The 23,582-nt window shown below is 34.8% G+C and overlaps 2 protein-coding genes across 4 annotated transcripts; one reads left to right on the top strand and one right to left on the bottom strand.

The window, feature by feature from the left end:
* The first annotated feature begins 2,196 nt into the window (after positions 1–2,196).
* LOC110734511 (neurochondrin-like) lies at positions 2,197–13,464 on the top strand. 3 transcript variants are annotated; one of them, XM_021914674.1, is made up of 18 exons: positions 2,199–2,594; positions 2,681–2,891; positions 3,880–4,042; positions 4,223–4,359; positions 4,557–4,660; positions 5,344–5,439; positions 7,173–7,266; positions 7,708–7,828; positions 7,933–8,123; positions 9,233–9,324; positions 9,395–9,450; positions 9,542–9,631; positions 9,719–9,818; positions 10,635–10,739; positions 10,842–10,914; positions 11,690–11,853; positions 12,683–12,737; positions 13,027–13,464. In XM_021914674.1, exons 1-18 carry the CDS (start codon positions 2,592–2,594, stop codon positions 13,080–13,082), a joined length of 1,911 nt encoding a protein of 636 aa, XP_021770366.1. In that variant the 5' UTR covers positions 2,199–2,591; the 3' UTR covers positions 13,083–13,464. The 3 variants fall into 3 exon arrangements, 2 of the variants coding, with proteins under 2 accessions (XP_021770366.1, XP_021770367.1); XM_021914675.1 differs by lacking the exon at positions 2,199–2,594 and having other exon boundaries at positions 2,758–2,891; positions 3,518–4,042; XR_002513830.1 differs by lacking the exons at positions 11,690–11,853; positions 12,683–12,737; positions 13,027–13,464 and adding an exon at positions 10,376–10,419 and having other exon boundaries at positions 2,197–2,594.
* Positions 13,465–14,073: 609 nt separating this feature from the next.
* LOC110734512 (phytochromobilin:ferredoxin oxidoreductase, chloroplastic-like) lies at positions 14,074–22,188 on the bottom strand. Its single transcript, XM_021914676.1, has 8 exons — positions 21,738–22,188; positions 20,117–20,236; positions 16,443–16,537; positions 16,192–16,285; positions 15,960–16,091; positions 15,173–15,277; positions 14,769–14,819; positions 14,074–14,666 (listed from the first exon to the last, which is right to left on the bottom strand). Exons 1-8 carry the CDS (start codon positions 21,933–21,935, stop codon positions 14,487–14,489), a joined length of 975 nt encoding a protein of 324 aa, XP_021770368.1. The 5' UTR covers positions 21,936–22,188; the 3' UTR covers positions 14,074–14,486.
* Positions 22,189–23,582: the final 1,394 nt, after the last annotated feature.

Here is a 23,582-nt window from a genome sequence, read left to right on the forward strand (position 1 = left end):
CGTCCTACGTGCACCGGGGTGCAAACAACGCTGCAAGACGGATGCGATTTTCACACCTCCGTGGTCCCAAACACCAAGCGCCCCTGTGTACAGCGCAACCCTGTCCACCGCCAACAGCTCCGCTAGCAAATCTGCCTGATCCGCATCAGTCACAACAGAAACACGTTTACCCTCTGCGCGAATCCCAAGAATGGCCTCGACGTCATGCAACATGATCGTCATCTCACCGAATGGAAGGTGGAAAGAGTTTGTATCCGGCTGCCATCGCTCAACGAAAGCCGTGATCAGCGTCCAATCAATCTTATCGTGCATGGTGGCAGGAAGGTGATTCACCCCAGTGCCCTGAAGTCAGTCGAACATCTCGCTCTCCAACGGCCAAGCCTCAGCCCATCTGCTCAAAACGCTACAAGTCTTTTCTCGGGTTTGGCATTTCAAAATGCCGGTCACCAAACCCCTCTCCTGGTCCTCCCAAATACGGGTAGCTATGTGTCCTAGAAAGCTAGGAATCACACTCCCATCTACAGGCCCCCCAGACACCGCACCCTTAACCACCCAAGAATCATTAACGGCCCTCGACTGTTTTCTGCTTGCCCCAGACACGGTGGATGCAGATGATGTGCCAGATTTACTCACAAACCTACCATCCCTACCCTTACGCACATCTACCCTATGTGTCTCGTACATGTCATCTAGCCTCTGACTGAATGGACCGTAATCATCATATGGTCCACTCCCATCGTCCACATCCTCATATGCGTCCTCCTCCTCCTCCTCCTCCTCCTCATCATCATCATCATCATCATCCTCCTCATCTCGATGGTGAACCCGTTTTCTACGAGCCGAGGCCGAAATACCATGGGATCTAAGATGTTTGGGCCCCGAGCTCTCCATCGAGTAGTTTCCAGACCTAATAAGGTCTAAATTCTTCCCCGCACCATGACGAAAATGCGACACCTTCAAAAAATTAAAAAATGTATACACATTAAAAAAATTATAAGAAAAATAACTACCAAAACCAAATCAAATGAATTAAAAAAATACTAGCAAACTACCCTGAAAAAGAAATTAACAGAACACTTAAAATAAATTACAGAATAAAATATACACAAACAAAGAAAAAAAAACCAACACATACAAAATTTATATAAACATAAAAGAAAAAAAAAATAACCTAACGAAAATATATCAACTAAATAGAGAAACATACTAACAAATTGCAATAACAAATATAAAAAAAAAATTGTACAAAACAAACATACAAAGAAATGTAAAGGAAGTATAAACGTAAAAAAAATACAACAAAATTGAAAAAAACTTAAAAAAACATAAAACACAAACAAAATTTTATTTTCAAAAAAAATTAGGGGAAAAAACAAAAAACAAAAACATAAAAAAATTATGATTTTCAAAAAAATAAACAAAATAAAAAAAAAACCGATTTAAAAAAAAACATAAAAAAACAAAAACCCAAAGAAAAATACTCAAAAAAACAAAAAACAACAAAAACATAAAAAAATTATGATTTTCAAAAAAATAAACAACATAAAAAAAAAACAGAATTTCAAAAAAAAAAAAACCATAAAAAAACAAAAACCCAAATAAAATTACTTAAAAACAAAAAATAACAAAAACATAAAAAAAATTATGATTTTCCAAAAAAAAAAACAAAATAAAAAAAAACTGATTCAAAAAAAAAAATCATAAAAAAACAAAAACTCAAACAAAATTACTTAAAAAAACAAAAAAAAAAATTGATTTCCAAAAAAAAACAAAAAAAGGGGGGGGGGGGGGCGCATGGCTGGGACGCCACGCCATGGGTGGCGGCGCCTGGCTAGGACGCCAGACCGCTGGTGGCGGCGCTGGGCCAGGATGCCATTCCTGTGGTGGCGGTGCCTGGCTAGGAAGCCACACTGGTGGTGGCGGCGCCAGATCCAGACGCCATGACCGTGGTTCCGGAGTTTGATTCTGGCGCCACCACCACCGCCGTGGCGTCCTCCCCAATGCGCCCCACCTTGCCATGAAGTTGTTTTTTTTTTTTTTTTTTTTTTTTTTTTTTTTTTTTTTTAACGGAAAAAAACCAACCTTGCCACCGTGAGACCTCCTTCCCTCCGTCGCCGCCGCCGCCAATTCCTTGCCTTGCCGCCTCGACATTGCCGGACTTTGATTTTTTTTTTTTTTAAAAAACGTAGAATGAAAGTGGCACAGATTTTTTTTATTGGGGTGATGAGAGAGTGTTTTTTTTTAGGTCAAGGGCAATATTGTCAATTCAATGAAAATGTGTGGAATTTAATTGGTAATTTGTAGGCGATGTTTAGTAATTCACCAACTCAAACCTAAGGTTGCATACGGCGTCAATGTTCTTAGGTCGCGGAGTTATATTTCGTTTGGTTACATGTCTGCCTCGCATCCGCTGAGTCATCGCGTATGTTGGCAGAAAACTGAGGTGGCCAAAAAGATTGACAAACTACGGCTCGCTTTACAAACTCTCCTTTTTTCTAGAGAGTCCCGACAGAGGAACTGAGGAATAGACTACAGTGGCTTCTCCTTCTCAATATCAATTTCAATTAATTGACGCATAATTTTCTAATTTCATGGTATTTTCTACTTTCAATCACATTGCTATTACAATTTTTGCTGTTATTCTTGTAAATTATATTCAACTTGAATTTGGGAGTTGCAGGAAGTAGTAGAGAAAGAGAGGAAAGAGGAGCAGCAAACTCGGGTGCCGATGCTAGAGGATTGTTTGAAGCTATTAAGAGGCGAAACCGACGAGAAACGTCTCGCCGGCTTACTGTTAGTCACACGGTGTTGTGACAAGAATGACCAACATTCCATTGTTAAGGTGTATGATGCTATTGGTGTTCGATTCCTCCACCGCCTTTTACGAACTGGTAACTCATTTTTAATTCATTCCTTAGTGTTTTTTTTTTTTTTTTTCATAAATTTACCAAATTTTATTTGTTTTATATATCATGTTCAAGCAGTATTCGAATTGAGTGTGTTAATTTGGATATTCCTTATATTTAAGATGCTTAATTTAATAAAAAAAATTATGAAATTGAGATACAATTGCTGCCATAAATACTGAGAAAATGGCTATTGCAATAACTATATGGTGAAGAATTTGGCTAGGATTATTAAGGAAGCAGTGCTGTAATGTTTTTGATTCCACTCTGTAGTAAACCGACTTACTTGTGGATTACGATTTACTGGTATAGGTTAAGCTCCTTGTTATCGCGTTAATATTAGGTTTGTCTTAATAGAGGGTTACTATGGTTTATTAATTTTGCAAGAGTGTTTTCCGTCATGGATTAAAGTATCGTGTATATGTACGTGTTTGTGACTAAATTAGGCTTGCTATATTCAATGGTGAGTTTAATATTTGGAATAATTTATGGGGATTTTAGCATTGTTAAAGATGAATGCTTAATTAAGGTGGTAGAATCAGAGGATATGGGGGATTCCAACTGTTGTTGTTAAGGTTAGATTGATTTATTTCACCTTACATGATTTTCAGCATTAGGATAAGAGACGTAGAGAGTAGAGAGACAAGCGGAGTGTGGAATTTAGGGGTTGGTTTTGGCTCTGCAGGTAGCACTGAGTAATATTGTTGGCAGTGTAGCACACAAGCAGCTAAGTTTTAAAATTCTTTTCTTTTCTTTAGACATATATTTCTTTTATATGCAAAATTAACTTAAAATAATATCAACTATGTGTTAAACTTTCTTGTTTCTTTAGCAGTTATGCCCCCAATTTCTTTTTTCTGTGATTTTTGTTTGGCAATTTTTTTAGTTTTTCCTTTCCTGCACGATCAATTAACTTAATAAAACAAAAGTTAGAGATCCTTTTTTATCGCAATCTATTATGCATTTCTGTTAGGTGTGGGTAAAGGTAATATAGCCGATAGCGGAAGTGACAATCGTGATGCTTATCTGCACCTATGCATCACAGTTCTTGCAGCATTTTGCCGTGTTCCGGAAATAGCGGCATCTGAAGATATGGTATCAAAGATACCCTTAATCCTGGAAATCATGGAGAAAGAGTAATACTTTTTTGTTAAAGCTATTTTTATTAGATTATTGTCAAATCTGCGCATTTTTAGTTAGCTGGTTTTCTTGTATTATGTATCTATACTCTAGCCTTTGCTTTGAGGTCTAGAAGTTGTTGTCGTTGGCCCTTAGTCAAATGGCCATACTTAGTAGCTTTTACATTTCAAATGCAGGTCATCTTCTTCTATTTTGGAAGAATGCTATGAAATACTGTTTCTCACTTCATCAGTTTCTGACAAGGGAGTTGCTACGCTATATGAGTCTGGAGGCCTGAGGTTGATTTCTATTCACTTGCCTTCGCTTCCAGATGGTATGAAAACAAAATAGTTCTGTCATCCTCTTGTAGTTTACTTATGACTTTTTTTGTCTTCTTTGTTCTGAGATCTTTAGCAAATGGTTTGCTGACAAGTATCTTGTGTGGGATTTCTTTTCTTGTTGAGATGTTTGAATATGCATACCTCCTTCATTTTATTTAGTGATTTGTGGACTACTGGACTCTATTTGCAGGCTCTCAGGTCTTGGAACTTTCCTTGAGACTTCTCCAACTCATCTTAAGTAAAGTTTCTGTGGATGTCATTATAAGCAGACATTTACCAGAGTTGGCAACTATGGTGAGCTAATCTGTAACACACTATCTACTTGATGTGTATTTCTACTCATTGGGACGGGTAAATCATATTTAGTAAAACTGTTTCTCAACTGACTTGAGCTGAATATCAAGGAAAAAATCCTATTAATTGGTTTTTGTGTTTACCTTTAACTAAGATAAAGGATATGGATCTATCATAGAAGCACTAAGCAAAGGTTGACATTCATAGAAAACTGATCGCTACAATCCATCCTGATGCCACTCATTTGTTAGAATTAATTTGTAATGTGGCTAGGAAGTTACTAATATATGCCAAGACAGTTGAAAGTGACTAAAAAAGTTCAAACTTGAGACAGAAAACCAATATTCATTAATTAACTCTCAAAGATGTCAATTACATGAGACAGCTCCATTTTGTTATTGTGCTAAGATCAAGAATTTGGAAATGAATAATAATCAACCCTCATATTTTTTGGATGACTGAGCAACAAAAGTTTTAGATATAAAAGTTAGAAAATATTTCCCCCTATGACAAAGTTTATGAAGCTGTATCATGCTTTCAGCTTAAATATTTCCCCCAATTTTATTTTTTGCAAAACTATATCTGATCTTGTCTCCAGCAACTCTCAAACATGCTCCTGCATCTCTACTTTTGCTTGTTCATCAAGAAATTATGAAGTTTCTGACTGAATCCTTATTTTTCAGGTTGTACCCATAGCTAGGCAGTTTGCTCTGTTTCAAAATGCTCTGAAATTTGACTTGCTCCAGCTTCTTTGTGTTATCCTTTCATCGGATCATTCGGTATGTTCAAACTCCTTATGATGCTTCTAAGTAAACTCTATTCAAACTCTTAAAGTGGCTTGGAATTTGATCATTCTTTATACGGCAAGGCCACGAACAAAATTGAAAATCCACAGAAGCCCTAATGATGCATTAAGGTTTTATATTATAGCTTGGAGATGAAGCTAGTAATAAAGGTCTTCTGTCGTGACAGATAGAAAAGCTTTTATTATATAATGGACAAAAAGGATTTGAATTAAAATTATATACTATGAACTTTGCCAGAATTTTGGTCTCTTCTATAATTTATAGGACAAGGGGTGTATAAGACTGGCTTTATGTATGGATTAGTGTCGTACACAAAATTAATTGTAAATTGTGCAAATAAAATATTTTGGGACAAGTATCGCCATCATGATATATTGCAAAACTTATATATACTCTCCTTTCATTCCCAAAAGTTTGACTTACTATAGACTTTTGTTTCTAGGAATTTTTGGAAATAATGAGTGGGTGTAAGAAAATGGTGAATTAAGTAAGAGTGTGAGTGGAAAGGTGTAGATAGTGTGGGGTAAGTGGAGTAAGGTTGTAAAAAGGTTTACCAAAAATAAAATAAAGTGAAAGTGAGTCAAACTTTGTGAAACACCGTGAAACGGAAAGTGAGTGGAACTTTAAAAAACTTTCAGTTTAGCTTCTCCTAAAGCTTGCTTTGCTACTTTGGCAGTTGTCATAGAGAAGATCCTAATGGTGGAATTTCTTAAGAGGAGGAATTTTCACAATACAAGCCATTGTAGTTTGTCTCTAGGAGGAAGTCTGTTAATCATCTTTTACCCTTATGTCCTTGTGTTCTTTCCCTTCTGCAGCTATCTCTAGCTTTGTCTGTGATGAATTGTGTTTTTATTATTTTTACAATACAAGCCATTGTAGTTGGTCTCAAGGAGGAAGTCGGTTTATCATCTTTTACCCTTATGTCCTTGTGTTCTTTCCCTTCTGCATCTATCTCTAGCCTTGTTTGGGATGAATCGGGTTCAATGTAGTTTCAGGAAAGATACTTGTATAGCTTGGAAAATATGTTGAAGCAAGCTTGGCCTGTTAAAGTGTGGAAAATTTTGTTGGCATTTTTTGTGGGACGCTTAGAAAGAATGAAACTAATGGATTTTTGATGGTATACCTTCCCTTCGTCAAGGTTTTATATTCTTTTCTCTAGTCTTCAAGTAAATTAATAGGTTATGAGCGATACTTAATGCTTCTTGATTTTGAAGACAAGTTGCTCCATCATAGCTCAAGCCTTCAAAAATATGAGCTTTGTCCTTTGCCTTGTACTTTTTTTTTGGTAGGTAAGATGAAGGACCCTATCGGGCCGGAACCCCTCACGGGTCAACTCAGCCTAGGTTAGTGGGCTAGACAACTTAGGAGAGTGAGAGGAAAGATAAGGAAAACCCTTCCCCAAATTGTCCCTAGCGTGGATTGAACCTCCAACCTCATGGCTAGAAGGTCCCCTCCTAGTGGACATGGCTCTCTGGGTGACTCCCTCATGCTCACATACTGTCTGTCACAGTATATTGTATTAATACTTGTCAATAAACCAAAAAAAAAGAAGTTATTTGTGTAGCCTGTTGCGAACTGTAGGTTTTTTTTTTTTTTTTTATTGTTTATGGTTATGAACATGATGGTCGATTTGATCTCGTTCAGATTTTTCGTATTGATGTATTCATGACTCTGAAAACCTCTATGATACTTTTGAAATATTTTAGGTTCCTCTGAAAAATGCACTCAGAGCCATGTCGGATAATAAATGGTCTGCTTATGTGCGTGCTGGAATAATGGATATTTTACAGAATCGTGTTGGTATGTTTATGCTATTGTAATATCTGCTTTTCATGAATCTTTTTTTCCATTTAATTGTCTGCTTTATTTGTGGAAAGCTAACTTCATGATCATAGCTTTAGAAATATCTTAAACATACATAAACAAGCTTGAGAAAAAGACTGCCAAATCCTTTTTCTATTTACATCTTCCTTGTGCTAAATTAATTATTTTTCTAGCTCATGGCTTACTCTACTGCATATATTGAGCAAGAGCTGTGTCATGCTTGGGTTATAGAGGGTCTATGATGCCTCTTTTCAAAGAATGTTGGACTTAAATCCTTTTTTTGAAGGATCAAAGGGAAAGTCTTGCACTTGTTAGACTGCCTTCCATTGTTGCTATAAGCTATCCTGCCTTTTTATTAGCCTTGCTCCAATTTAAGCTTAAAATCTTAAGGCTGATTTCCGTTGTCTCTCCTTGCAGCTGCGGAGCAAAAGATTCAGGCTCTTATTGTGGCTGAGGCAATGCTAGCTATGCTGGGAGAAGGGTGGCTGATTGTCCAGTTGGATGTCCCGGATTTGAATAAGTCCTTTCAATCTGAAAGGTTGGTAACATGTGAATTTCTGGTTTTCAGTCATCCATTTCAACTCGTTTACACTACTGAAGTTTTAAATTTATAGTTCCTCTTTCTTCTTCTTTATTTCTCAGGTGCTTGTTACTTGTTCTAGAGTCAGCACGGGTTGAGATTGCTGTTTTGCTTAATGAGCTGGCATACTTAAAATATGAAGCAGCTTCATCAAATCCCGAAGCATTCCTTTTAAAGAGACGTAACTTGGCCATTGTGTTTTCGTTGGTTGAAAATATTATTAAACTCATCTCAAATCTTAGTGAAGATGAAGGTAATGCTGTTTCAACATTTTCTTTGCTTTTAAGAGTAAAAATGTTTTTTTTTTTTTTTTCCTTCCTTCCTTACATCTCAGAGCATCTGCATGAACCCTTCAACATTTGGTCATTTGGATACGACATGAGACTTGGAAACTTTAAATCAGAAAATAAATTAACCAGAGGTCTTGGCGATATTGGAGTGTGATCCTCAGCTCCACACCAGTACACTAATCTTGAAAATGGTTCCTTACAAATTATGCCTAAAGGGAGATAAAGTAGCGGTAATTTAATGATTTAATCTCATTTTGAAAAATGTAATCATCTCAGTCTCTGGATCACGTTTGTTATAATTTTCTTCATCCATGGTTGAATTCTTTGAACTAGAATGTACCCGTGTTAATGCACGGGATATATGTACATTTAGGAAAAAAAATAGTATAAGTGGTAGTTATAGAATTTTTTTTATTTTTTTATTTTGGGAAAGGAAGTTATGGATTTTTATTTCATGTTAATTTGGAATAAGGGGGGGGGGGGGGGATAATGCATGAGAATTGAGAGTTGGGGGTTTGGAGTGTTGTGGTGAATTGACTCTTAAATTATATAAAAGATACATATGCATAAAGGTTTATACCTCTTGGGGCATCAGCTATCTTAAAGTTTCTGGCTGGGAGACCAGTTTAAATAAGATTGTAAACATTTGCTCTACAATGAACATTCTGATTATTGTTATTGCCTTGATGCTGTTGTTAGAAGCCTTTACTGCTGAAGGTCATGGAAAACTCTTTCTTGCTTTTCACATTTATAATTTTTTATGCTGTCTTCACCCCCACACCCCCCCCTCCTCCAACAACTTCTTGTCTGTTGAATGTGAGAGTTGAAGATTATTATATATTGTAGTATTACCCATATTCGTGGAATTTTTTGTTTGCATATTCTTCTTTTAGTTGTCCAAATATAAGTAGTACTTTCTGCTTGGCTAGAATGTGGAGTTCTTCCTACCTTAATAGTTAGTGCCGAATGATTATACGTGTATCTGTGTGATGGATTGAATTTTTTCCATTTGACTGACACAAGTCACTAAATTGATTGATAAATGACACTGACGATTTTTCTGCAACCGCAGAGAGTATTATTAGTGAAGGCACATTCACAAAGGTCATTTCTGGACTTAATGAGACGGTTGAAGTAGTCCTTGAATATCTTAAGGATGCAAAGGTAATTATGTGGTGTTATTAAATGCAATTAAAAGATTCACAATATTAAACTTAATCTTAATGCTGTGAAGGACCACGGTCAAAAGAAGGGAGATGATCTTCTTGCTTCTGTACGACTTGTTGGAAGGTGTGCCTATTTTTCCTCTTTTCTATTTCGTCAGCTTCAAAATAGGAGATCTGTCCCCTTTGAGGTTGCTTCTGATATACTTTTGTTTCAGTTACTTGGCAGAGGCTCCCCTTGCAAGCAAAGAGAAGGTCGAGGAGCTTCTAGCTTATTTGCTGTCAATTGAAGGAGAAAATGAGTTCAGGTAAGTTTTGAATACAGTGTACATTTTCGAAGTCAATAAAATTTATTTGAGTTTGAATAGCATGTTTGATATATTTTTCTGTGGCAGTCCTTTTCTTTCTAGAAGCTTCTTGCTTCCCATGATCTGCCAAGCAACAATGACAACTGAAGGAGTCAAAATGCTGGCTTCCTCTGGAGCTTACAAAGCTGTAAGTTTCTTCCCTCATTATTATAATGCATATGACCAGCTAATTGTTTAGTAAATACAAATGTGTCTTGATGCAATTTTTTTTTGTAAAGGTAATAGAATTTAATTATTGCTTGATTTTAGAATGGATAATATGGGAAATTGTCTTTCTTTTTTGTTGCTCCCACTCGGCCGCTCCCATATACAGTAGTAAAGTAGCAATAACTTACCAAAAGAAAATAAAAGGGGGCTAAAGAGAACCCTCGCTTTATGCCTCAGTCATTAATGTCTCGGGATTATTCAATCAGTTTTTATTCTGATTATCCTGTATAATTACAGAGTATATGCAACAATTTCTGTGTCCTATGCTTCCAGCAACTGCATTCTTGGTGGAAAAGCTCGTATTCTACCAGAATGTGAAGCTGTTCATTTTTTCCCAGATTGCTTGCTTATTTTATTTTGATGCACCTCTTCTTTAAATTCTGATGTGAGTATAATATTTGGAACGCCAATTGATGTTTCATTTCTCTAAATGCTCATTTGGTTATCACATTTGTTGCTTCCTTTATTGGTTTCCAGCATTATCACTATCTGAACACACAAGTGACAAAATGGGGGGAAAGGTAATTTCTAGCTATCTTAAAGTTTCAATAATGAAGGAACGTCCTTGAATATTGTGGGAACTTTCTATGGTCCTAACCCACTTAGTGAACTTATGGTAGCAATGCATGAGTAAAATTGGCAATACAATTTCTACTTTATTTTGGAGTATACAATATTCGTATTTGTTCATTGATTTTGGCTTCCTTGCATCTTAATTTTTTTGGTTCCTGGCCAGGTTATGGAGTATTTCGTACATCTAATGAGTAAAGATTCCCGTCTCAGTGAAAATAGTGATTCTGTATTGTTAATATGTGATACAGTTATAAATTTCTTGTTGAAGGTAATGCCACTAGCAATATTGTTTCTTTTCCCTTGGTTATCTTGCATTAAATGGTACTTATTCAGTTATTTGTGGTTTTGATTTTGTCCTTGCTTTCCTTAGAGGGAACACATCAAAGTTCAGCTGGATGAAGCTGTGTTTGTCCAAGTCTTGAAGGCATTGACTTATTGGACAGGTACCTTTTTTGGATGTCAGATTCTCATATTGCCTTTGAAAAATCTGTATATCTAAAAACACCTAAAGTTTGCTCTTTCCATACATTTGATGAACTTGCATAACAAAGGCAAAGGATATTAAGCTTAATCTAGTAATACTTGTTCTGCATCTTAATGTTTTGTCCTCTGCACACGACAATTTCTTTTTACCTTTCCCACCCTCCCCTACATTCACAAGAATCCAGTTTAACATTGACCTGACCTGAACCTCATCCTGACCCAACATTATTCTGACCTGTGTCTAAGTTGACTGGAACCAGCACACGTACACACACACACAGGAACCAGCACACGTACACACACACAGACAAAAATAGACTTAATTAGACCTGTATACCTGATTTAAGTCAAACTTGAACTTTATATAAAATAATCTCACTTTAACAAGTGTTTGAAGCCCAATCCATATCAGTGATATGACCCCACAAAGTGAGGTATGGTGACCTCAAAATGACAAGTTACTGGGAAGGGCTGTTTGAATTGCCGTTATTAATATGTTAATGCCAGACATGAACACTCCAGGAACCAATAATACCCAAAAATTGTTGTCCACTACTTTTAATTTTCCTATCTTTCAATTGTCTTATACTCTTATTGGAGAGTGGGGTATTTTACTGACCGGATCTGGTGCCTCTGGATCCATCAATATGAAAGATAAAATAGATACAAGTCATACAAAATTTCTATTAAGCTATGTGTTTTCTTATACAAGGCTATTGTTTCTGTAATGGCCAGAGGGAACAAGTGACTCAACTTACATCATGATGGCGTCAAGCATATGTTCACTTATTTTTGACAACACATCAGAGAAGGCCCTGCTGACATATCCAGGGATTGATATAAGCATTTTACATAAATTGTCTCAGCTCATTGCAAGAAGCTTGGTTGTATGTGCACAGGTAAAAGTTGTATTTTGTTCAATCACATGCATTTTATGTTGAGACATGCAACATTTGAGAATCTACATTGTTGTTCTTGCTTGGTAGAATCCAACAAAATTATTTCAAAAATCAGTGTTTTCTATTTGGGTTTGTATTATATTGGATTAGTTGTGACTGACTCGTTATGCTGTCAGTGTGCTTTTATATACTATGTAGTAAATGGTGTTAGCATTTCGATTTAAATGTCTGATCTAGACAGCTTTGCTGCTACTATAGGAGTAAGGCAGTAGATAGCTAGATATTCAACCCATCCAGAGTGAAAGCCTCTTTAGATAAATTGGGATAAAAGTTTAAGAGAAGTATAATACCAAGCTTCCTCCGCGTATGTATTTTACACTGGCGTTGAGAAATGCACCCTTTTGCAGTCAACATAGTGAAACTGTTTTGGTTGGGACGAGGAAAGAAATGGCATCTTACTTTGAGAGTTCCTTAAAAAATTTTAAGGTCTCCTTTCAGATATACTGTAATTCATCAGATATTATGTAGCTCCTATAGCAAACCCATAATGTCTATGCTTTTGTCTGAATAACAATCTCATAAATCCTTGCATGGAATATGGCGTATAAGATTCTGCTTGTTTCCTGGTGGGATTAATCTTTGTTGCTGCAAATTAATCAGGGGATGAGTTCACTAGTAGATATGAAATCATTTGTTTGTATCTTAATTAGTGAAACATTACTCGTAATTTCCTTATGCACATACTTTTCTCCGCTTAATATTTTCTTGGCTTTTCATGAGAGTTTGAGATCCTTCTAAAAAATTGTTCGTTCTAAAAAATTTGTCACAGAAAAACTGTAACAATGCAAATTCGGATGTGGATCTTCATCAGATAATAGCTGCAGGTTTGTTCAACTTCTCTGAATCTCTGATATCCAAGTTGAGATTGTGTGATATAAAGTCGGTGTAATTAAATTTCAGTTCACTGAATGTATTTTTATCTTTTTATTATTATTTTTTTCTGTTCTTCCTTGGAATTCTAGTTGATGATGAAGGCATGAAGCATATCTTTTAATCTTTGGTAGACCAGTAGACAATATTTTGTGGACACTTTCAGCAAGTACTAGTACTACTTTTAGGTCTTCTGCACTGTATTGAGCATATCATTTACAGCACTTCTGAACACGATCACAGGTTATTCCCGGTGGGCTGATCGATTTCCCCTTGTCAGAGAAGCGGTAGGGAGATGAATTACATGAATAGGTGTCACAATTTTTTGGAGTTTCTGCTGTTGCTGTTGCTGTTGCCGTTGCCGTTGCTGTTGCTGTTGCATAATATCATTCAGCTATATAGCTGCTGTACATTAATACCTGAGAAAGTACTGTAAATCATTGTTTCGTGTTCGGCTGGAAAGTTGATGTAGCTTGCAGGATCGAAAATTTTGCAGGGAAAAATTTAATTAGCGGTTCATATGGTCTTGTAAGAAACATCTATTCTAAAATCACATTTCTAAGAAAGTTAAAGTTGGGTGTTTTATAAATTATAACCTGTAAAAGCATTGTAAATCATGAGTTTACACAAACTGTAATGTTCACATAAATAGTTATATCTGCAAAGATTATTTTCGAGTGATTGATTTTTTTAATTTTATTTTAATATTATTAATGAATTAATGACAAACAATAGTAAAAGTACATCAAGAGAACAAGGTGTATGTCTCCAACAAATAACTTTGGGAAAGCCTAGGGTATCATACGAAGCTTGTACGTTTATACCACAGTAATTTATGCAGTACAACATTTAAAATATGTTATTTTGCCCTAATCAGACATTACAAAACAGCCTTCTCCCTTCCCCGCAAAGGGAAATTTAGTCATTCCTGTGTAGAAAAAGTCAATTAAAGGCAGTTACACCGAAATTATTTTATATTTTAGTAGCAAAAATATAGCCAAAGTAAAGACATGTGGAGTACAATTAAATAAACAAATTGTGTTTCAAAAAAAAAAAAAAAAAAACAAAAATATGTCAATGTTACATAATACCAAGTAGTACCTAATACTCGCTGCACTTAGTTGTAAATAGCAAACTAATGAATATAAGTCATTGTACAATTTTTTGCTCTCTTCAAAAACATCTTAAAATATGTTGTAGTATTTTCCGTTTAAATAGATTACACAAAAATGCAGTCAAGATTCAATCAAACTATAACCAAAAGATTCAAACCACATTATATCAAGCAAAGAGATGAAAAGCTTTTTCGTAATTCAGCTCTTTTGTGATTGAAAAAAGAAATTTCTGTAAACATTCTTCCGCTCTATCACTAACATAATGTCCTAAGACACCTAATAGACAAACTAACACTTAATCTACCTGTATTACAAGAACAAAAAGTATCTTGAGAGAAGCTTTGATCTAAAGAGAAACCAACAGGGAAAAAAATCATGAGCATTAAGCGAATAAATTGATTTCACATTATATACATAGTATAAGACTTGCAAGCCAATGCTAAGAACATGGATCAGCAGATCACGTTCAGAATAACGTTGCCAATAGTAAACTCAAATTCAGCTTCTCACTTGCAATTGTTGCAACACTGCGAGACTGCTCTTAAACTTCGACGAACCAACCTTTTGAGCCCAAATATTAAATTAAGCTTAACAGTTATCAATGAGTTCCCCTCTACTATCCCATGGCCGGTTCTCAAAAGACTTCCCCATGATACTGCGCTTCTCATTTAAGGTTCCATCGTCAAGCTTGTACTCTGGGAAGTAGTCCAGAAATGTTTTACTGCCTAGTTCATCAACTCCATTAAATAAAAAGCTCCTCAGCAAATTCTGTGATATAGAAGTTCATTAAAAAAAAAGTCTTAGTTTAAATTACACCCATATTACAAATGAATATAGCTAGAAGATAGCTCATCAGTTCAAGAAAAGTACTCTTGCTCTTTCTTCCCCAAGCAATCTCCTCAGCATTGGATGCCCCGGATCCTATTGCAAATGTTACGATAGTGTCAGGCTTATTATGTTATAAACTGGGATGGTGGGAATCGTGGAATCAGATATTATAGAAAACATTATCACAATAAAACATAGATGTTCAGCCATAGAAAGTGTGGCATTCATTCCTCAGATGAGAACAAAAACTCTCCACCTTGGCAAAAACTTTTCTTAGCCCACTAGAAGTATTTCTCTCTGTAAACCATCCCCAGCCAAACGTATTTCAGTGTATACTATTTACGAAGTATAATTCACAAACAACATATTGAGGAACAATCAAGTCATTTTGCAAAAGCTTAATAAATGATACTGGTGGAAAAGGAAAAGGGGGAAGATATTTTTACCTTCTCTGCTCTCCAGGTAAGGTATTTATGTTGTGCTTCACTGTTGAGCATAATTTGGTCAGCAGCAGTCTCCTCCACTGCATGTTCCATCAAGTCAAGCCATGTCTGCACAGATAACAACATATTTTAAGGATTTGTACATGGTGTCCTGTGTCCTTCGGAGTAGAATCATTAATTTAGGATACAAAAACCAATCTACACTTTCTACTTCTTCCTCGAAACAATTTTTTACTATTACTTCAGCAATATGACAAGATCTCCATAATCCAGTCAATAGATTGCCCCATAACTTATTTAGTATAATTTTCCTTTTGCAACCTCACTTGCTCTCTCTCTCTCTCTTTCTCTCATCAACAATTGTGCCCACCCATGTGCATAAATTTGTTTTGAATCTTAAAAAAGTAATATTTGGGTTTAGGGCAATCTTCTAGGGACAACTAAGTTTGAAGGTTGAATGACAAAAGACTACACAAAGACATGAACTGATAGTCACCAGCAAGACACCAAGACCAAAGAAAGCAATGACAGTCCCAAGAATCTGCTAAATATACGATCATGGTTCCAACTTGTGGTCTTGTGGATTGTTAATTTCACTAAAAGCCACACATTATATAATGTGAAGTTGTAAACTATTGCTTATGAAGTTATGGTCTATGATTTCCCTTTCCAACATCAAAACATCACCAGCTAACAAATCAACAAATATGATTAATTGCCTCTGCTGTTATTTCATGCAAGATATCAGAGCATTTGAGTCAATGAGTCAAGTCTAGAAGTTGATATTCACCTCGTAATATTCACTGAATGCGTCAAATAGAATATCATGCTTCTCTTGGCTTGAAGTAAATCTTGTCCATATAACTATTGGTGAGAAAAACCTCAAAGATTCACCTGTAAGTTTTCCTCCCCATGGCAAAAGCTGCATATAATCTGAATTAAAATCAGTGAAATTTTAATATGGGTTAGGAGATGATAGCATCAAGACTTGATCCAGGAATGTAGAAGAAGTACAAACTTACTTCAGCATACTTAACGCTGAGAGGCATTAAACTTTTGTAATACTTCTCTTTGTATTCTCTATTAGTAATGACATCATGCAATGGATTGAGATCCCTGATGCAACCGTATAAAAGAAAAGGGATAAACATAAGAGTGTGATATAAAGGTGTTAAAAAGAAAACAAAGAAGCAAGAGAACATTCATCAGCAGAGCACCACACATACACGAATACACACACAAGTGAAGCAACATTGGAATGGGTACAACTTACAATACAATAATGTTCGTCGATGAGCTGCTGAAAAAGTTGGCACAAAATATAGGCAAGTCAAAAGCAACTTTTGGGAAGATGCCAAAGTCCAACACCTGCACATAACATTGTGATGGTAAAACAGAAAAGAAAGGCGGAAATTGCAAAAATTTGCTGAGATAGATAATACGTGGACAGTGGATGTGCATTGTAGAAAGTTGTTAAGAAATAAAAGTCAATTATTTAGTGTAACTTTTTTTTTCCTTTTTTTGTTGCTAAGAGCAAGAATACTATTGAAATTCAAAAGGGATATAAACTAAGATCTAAAATCAATAAGAAAATAAACTAGGTTGGATCCATCAGAAGACAGACCAAACATTAATGATCAAGCTATTATCGACAAATATCATTTACGAAGACAAAAATGAAAAATCCACCGTTTATCACTATTATCACTTTAAGTGTGTCTTTAACTCTTTGTGCAGAGTGATTAATTGTCAAATTTTTATAATTCCATAAGGAATCATTTCTGATCTTCCATACTATGTAAACCACAACGTCAGTTGCTGCTGTATTTACGTCCTTTTAGAACTTTGATCCCTTGATCTTCTATTGATCCAATTGAGCATCCCTGCAATATATCCCTTGTTCTGCATCAGATCCCCAACCAATTCTTATGAGATTCCACAGCTCTCCAACATATGGTATCTTCACCAATCACTCCCTGGTTGCAATCTCTTAAGCATGGCCAGCCAATTTATGAACTTGTGTTAAGGAACAAACAATCCATTCCATACTTTCCTTGTCCAAGGTATATTGAGACCATTCACTTCCAAATTCTGGTACATTTTCTTCTCTGAATATTATTCTTTAAGCATGGTTAGCCAATTTTGGTACATTTTTTTTTCAACTCACTACCACAGCATAGTACTTCCAATATTTTTCACTTCACAAATTTTATTCCAATTCCAACAACTATCCTTAGTAGGCTGGTAACTCCACCAATTATGATCCATAATATACACAGGTTATCCTGCTTATTTGTGATTGCACATGTATACCTATTGATGCAGCATTCCATAAGTCAAGGTTCTCAATACCCAAGGCTTCCATATAATTTAGGACAACAAACGTTATCAAGCTACATACCCTGCCTTCCTGCTATAATACTCCCCACTCCATAAGGAAGCTCTGCAAAATTTACACACCATTTTAAAATTCTTTCAGCTGATTATCTTGCTATGTCCCTTTTTCTATATCGGACAGTTCCTTATAACGATTCATATTAGCCGACCCCAAATCATTTTGGGACTAAGGCTTTGCTGTTGCTGCTATTGTTGTTGTTGTCAAGCACTCCTAGGCAGAACATACACATGAACCCAGTATATAAGCAACACATAATTTATCAGCTGCGCCCTAGCCTGAAAAGATAAGTTCCCGCAGCTGCCTACCACATAATTTATCAGCTGCGCTCGTTTCAACTCCTTTTTTGGCTTTTAATGTGTCATTTAATCATATTTGCTCCTAGTCTATGCTTTCACAATATATGCTATATAGATATAACTATGTTGCTTATAAGCGAACAGAAAAAGATCAAAAGAGTTTGACGGAAATAAATCAAAAAACACCTGCGCTCTACACCCGTACCCTGCCCGCAGGTGTGAAATAGAAAAGTCAGATGTTGGATAACATCTACGTGGCACCTGCAGGATTCACACGGACATGCCAATGGCTTGTTGAGAGTGTGCTGGTGGTATATTGAGAGCATGCCTACAATGCCCTTTGTTCCCAGATCATTATACCAAGAGATAAGCTCGGTGTAACCACAAATGTGACCGTGGCAAGTCCGGAGATCAACATCTTGATGTCATATTTTAATCTTATTAAAATGTAATTAAAATGTAATTAAAATGATTAATTCATTCTTAGATTATGAATCAGATTTTTTGAGTGAAAAAAATTAGAGAGAGATTAGTTGGCGATCCTTAGATTTTAAAGAGAAATAACTTCATTGGTAGCGAGAGAAAGTTCATCATGAGTTCAAATTCTTCAATATTCAAGCTCAATTCAGCGAACTTTTTCTTTCCTCAAGGTCATCCTTGATTTAGATTTTAGCCATTAAATTGATTTTCCCAATTTGATAGCAATAATATAGCGCAATTGTTCATATGTCTTCGAAATTTATGTTTAAATTACTAGCTTGATTGGTAAATTTAAAGTTTTGATCATGCTTATGATGCAATCACGAGTACAATTGTCCCATGATTTCTATGATGATTATGAGTAGTTTCATAACTAGGGCAGGGTAATGAGTTAGCAACTAAACTATCATTTGGTGAATCTATCTATGTTTTGAGGCAATGGAGTAGCTAACCATATTACACCCCAATGTAGCTTACATTCATATGTATCTGGCTCAGCTTGTTAAACAATATACCCCTATGTAGCATAAAATCTCAAGTATCTACTGTTTGGAGACATTCCTTTCTTGGCATCAAAAGATGAGCATGCTTCTTTACAAATTAAAATTGAAAATGTACCAAAATCAAAACACTCATGCCCTGCCATTACAAGTCCATCACAATGTAGAGAACATCTTTAACCACAGATTCCTCCATTCCAATCTAATTCCTCTATGGCTAATCCACACAACTAATTCTTCAATACAAAGTTTTTTGACCCCATTATAATGCATGAGATTATGACCCCTTGTAGGCTTGTAGCTAAAAACTGCAATATGCATGAAATAATAAAATTACAGGCTAATACCTAAAAAATTTTACACATAACACATTAACACCTATATTGAACCTTCTGGACTGCTAGAGAACTTAATATTTTCAGAATATCTGTCAAAATTTCAGGACAAGGTGCTCAATAAACAGTAAACCATGATGTAAACCTACTGTCCGCAGCCTTGCTTGCTCCTATCCAGAATATCTAAGTAAGACTTCAATCGCATGGATTTTGCACCTATATATGGCCCAGAGGCCCCAGACTAACAAAATAGAGCCTACTTCCTACTGTACGATTATCTTGTTTAAGAAACAATATCCTTCCAGATGAATTTTTCTTCTCAAACAAAAGATAGATGATGTTAACTTGATAGCTCCTAGGCCAGGATCTTGTTAGAGAAACATTTGCCTTCCAAAGATACTTTGTTCACAAACAAATGATACATGATCTGACTTTTCTACAATACAGCCAAAGAGCTATATGAAAGTCAAACTTAGTCAATTTGTCATCTTATTTTGAGATGATTAATGTAGAGTCATCATCATTAAACAAATCCAAGATCGACATACAGAGTGCTCTTTTAAGGGCATTACATATTGGTGATTCAATTGACATTAACGTCTTCTTAAAACAGGCTTACCTATTAAATTGGTATCTGGTAAAATCTGCATACAATGCGTTCGTTCTAACTTCTAAGGCAATGAATGCTGGTGAAATCAAAAGACAATGACATCTTCGAAGCAACAGGTGCACCTACTAAACTGGTATGTGTGTCATATACATTTCAATGTATGTAGAATTAGCATATTCACACATTTTTATAAAGATTTTCAGAAGAGTTACACAACAGACTAACTCTTGCGTATGGCCAATTATTTATCTATGAGCATTTATTAGTTTTTCCTTACACCCATAAAAATGTATGTATTAGGGGGGCAAAAAAAGAAAGAAAGAAATACCTGCAGCGAATCACCCCCATCAATGTGCATACTGCGAAGTAATCTAATTTTAGAATCTTCAAAAGATTGAAACTTGAGGTTGGCCTTTCCATCTATAGCTTCAATATGGCTAAAATTTTTCTGTTGACGCTCAAACAATAGTTTGGATGATTAAAAAAAAAAAAAAAGGAATTAACAAACAAATAATTGAGATGCAGAAAGTCTATTACAACAAGATGATGATGAAATCTATTAAAGACAAAAATAATCCTACACAATCAGCACATGCATGACAAAAGATGCACACTGGACAAACTAGTTTGGATTTCGCTCCCTAATGAACCATGATGTAGAGTTATATGGTTTAATGCTTGGCCTAGAAGCATAAGAGGTAGATATAACTACCTTAACGTGATATAGACTAATCATCAACAAAACAACCATCAACAAGACTACAGTGAGATATTACCCAAAAAAAAAAAAAAAAATCCAACTTATTTAATAGTAACTGACCAATAAACAAGTATCACAAAGACACAAAACACCTCCCATTAAAAACACAAACTATATCAGACTTAAATATCCAACAACCAAACTCCCATTCCAAAATGGCATGATAGTCAAGCTCTTCTCCCCCGCCCCCTCATCCATATAGACCTCTAAACAAAAGAGATAATGAATATTGCAGTCACTCCACAAAAGATGGTACAATTAGAAACAAATCATCAAAACCTTCCAAAAAAAGGTTTTGTTGATAAGTTTCATTGATTGCCTTCCTAAAGCCATCTATCAATTTCGCATACCTAATAGTAACTCCAATGGCAAGCTAATTGTCAAATTAGCTTGTCATGCCACATAAGCTTTTAAGCTAATTATCATTTGAGCTCCAATGGCTAGCTATTAGATTACTATTTAAATGAACAACACCTCCTTAATTTACGTTTTTTAAATTTTATTTTATTTATTCTAATTTGTTTTATTTTAGCAAAAAAATTTCCAAGCAAAGCTAATTTGCTTGACCAAGCTAATTGCATTTTCTAACTCCAATGGTTAGGCTAGTAGCTAGAGATTATTTAATATTGCAAGCAAGCCCCTAGCTACAACCATTGGAGTTGCTCTAAGACTTAGTTTTCTCTACATCATTGTTCCCAAATCCTACCTTTAGTAATCTTAATATAGGAATGCCATATTTTACTCCCTATGACCCTATTCCTCAACTTCCTCTTCTTCTCCATTACCACCCAATCCCCTCCATAACTATTCCATCATGGAACCAAACAAAGGAAAACGATATCAATATATACTTTCCATCAAAAACAATATCCAACTCAAAATGTTTTCCTCCAAACCAAAAACAACCTACCAATTTCTCTGCAATCCAATACACCAACTTCATATGAATCATATAAAAAAAAAAAAAAAAAGATGAATCACTGGCAATAACTTCACAACATATAAAATCTTCTTTAATGATTAAATCTTCAGTAACTCCAAATTTTTTAATACATGGGAAATTCAAAAACGTAAAAGATTAGTTTATAATCAACATACTGTACAATTGACATACCATTAAAATTGTTAAATATCAACTAAAACCCAGAAAATAAATTATTGAAAAATCAAAGAGGAAGCAAGAAATAACCTGTAAAGGAGAAGACATGAGATGGGTACGACGCTTAGTTTCTTCAACAGCAAAGTCTACAAATTTTTGATAAGATAAAGCAGAAATTACTTGGGTTCCCACTTTAATCTTCGTCTTATCTTTATAAAAGTAAATTCGATTGTTGAACTGGGAATTGGGGTTTGGCTTCAGCCAGAAATTAATACTGAGGGATTCCATTGAAGAACTCTGTTAAATGTCAATTTACACTTTACAGTGTGTTTGGATTGTATGGGTGGGTTTTGTTTTTTGTTATTTTTATTTTTTATTGTGTTTAGATTGAAGGAGATAGAGGGAAAGAAGGGAAGGAAAATGGAGGGTGGAGTATCTTACTCCGTATATTAACTCTGCGTGTATTTTGTATAAACTCTTTTCCCTGAAGTTTTAAATTTTGGTGGAACTTGATTTGATTAATTAAATAGTTTGTTTCTTATTAAATATATATATATATATATATATATATATATATATATATATATATATATATATATATATAATCTGTTTCTTTTTAAAACAAATAAATGAGGTTCTTAAAAAAAAAAAGGGATTTTTTATTTGGTATCATTGTAATTTTGGTTTTTTCATTTAGTATCCAATTTTTATTTTTATTCCATATGGTACCATTGTAATTTTGACTTATTCTTTATTATAGCATCTGTTAAATAAAACATTAGTTTTGTGCGATGGTCCTTAATTTTCTAATTTCGACTGCAAAATTTGATCCTTTAAGATCATAATGAGCCCAACACTTTAACCGGACTTTTTTTTTTTGCTAAACAAATCGAAATATACAAGACGAGACTTTTTTTTTGCACATAAATCGTGACATTTTTAAGCTTTTTTTGCTGTTTTCGACCTTGAACTTGAACCTTAAGGCTGTTAAGGGCTAAAACATCCTATTAACCTTAACCGATCAATTTTTTTGACACCCAAATTGAAGATTACATAATTTATTTGACGGAATGCGATGACAGAGAATAAATTGAAAGTATAGTGGTACCATTTGGAATAAAAATAAAAATTGGGTATTAAATGGAAAAGCCTAAACTACAATGGTACCAAATGGAAAATCCAAAAAAAAAAAGAGGAAGGAAAAAAAAAAAATCAAGTCGATTAGTCTTAATTACATAAATTTGTAAATCAAGGGGTAGTATAGTCATTGCATTTATCAAATTGTAGTGATAATTTAATTTAAATTTGCTACTTTAATTCCTATATGTGGTTTAGTTTATTTAATACTAGATTTAAGCCCGTCTGATGCACGAGTCTTTATTAATAGTTAAATTTAACATTTAATATTCAATCGTTATAACAAAAAAATTTAATACATAATATTACTATTTGTTTTTAATTTTATACAATAAAGGTTCACACATATATAAACAATGTATATTTTGAAAAATTTTTGTTTAAACAACAATACAAACCAACTCTTGTTGTTTGTGTGTGTGTATATATTCCAAAGTTTTAGAGAGCTTTAAACTTTTAATTTTAATCTTATGTGGCGCTTTAAAATAATAATCCTACGTGGCATAATCCTACACGTCACGCCCAAAAATACTAATTCTACATGGCGCTTTAATAATTTTTACAAAATTAAAATCTTACGTGGCTCTCTAAAAACTTGGAAAAAATCTCCCCTTTATATATATACTAGTTTTGTGCCCGGGCGATGCCCAAATTGTTGATAAAATTTTATGATAAAACTTTTTGGCTTGAATGTTAAATGTGGTCATGTAATCCCTTTTGATAATGCAGGAAATTTAAACATACGATATCATATCGCTTATTTATATAATAAAGTACTTTTGTAGTTTTGTTTGTAAA

Source organism: Chenopodium quinoa, unplaced genomic scaffold (genome assembly GCF_001683475.1).
Source record: "Chenopodium quinoa cultivar QQ74 unplaced genomic scaffold, ASM168347v1, whole genome shotgun sequence".
NCBI lineage: Eukaryota > Viridiplantae > Streptophyta > Magnoliopsida > Caryophyllales > Amaranthaceae > Chenopodium > Chenopodium quinoa.

Excerpts from the sequence above, each read along its gene's own strand:
- LOC110734511 (XM_021914674.1), top strand. Across the intron at positions 9,819-10,634 it reads CCTCTGGAGCTTACAAAGCT|GTTATGGAGTATTTCGTACA; the intron begins GTAAGTTTCTTC and ends GTTCCTGGCCAG. Across the intron at positions 10,740-10,841 it reads TTATAAATTTCTTGTTGAAG|AGGGAACACATCAAAGTTCA; the intron begins GTAATGCCACTA and ends TGCTTTCCTTAG.
- LOC110734512 (XM_021914676.1), bottom strand. The coding sequence starts at position 21,935 with ATGGAATCCCTCAGTATTAATTTCTGGCTGAAGCCAAACCCCAATTCC. Across the intron at positions 16,286-16,442 it reads TCGACGAACATTATTGTATT|GGATCTCAATCCATTGCATG; the intron begins GTAAGTTGTACC and ends CGGTTGCATCAG. Across the intron at positions 15,278-15,959 it reads CATTCAGTGAATATTACGAG|ACATGGCTTGACTTGATGGA; the intron begins GTGAATATCAAC and ends TTATCTGTGCAG.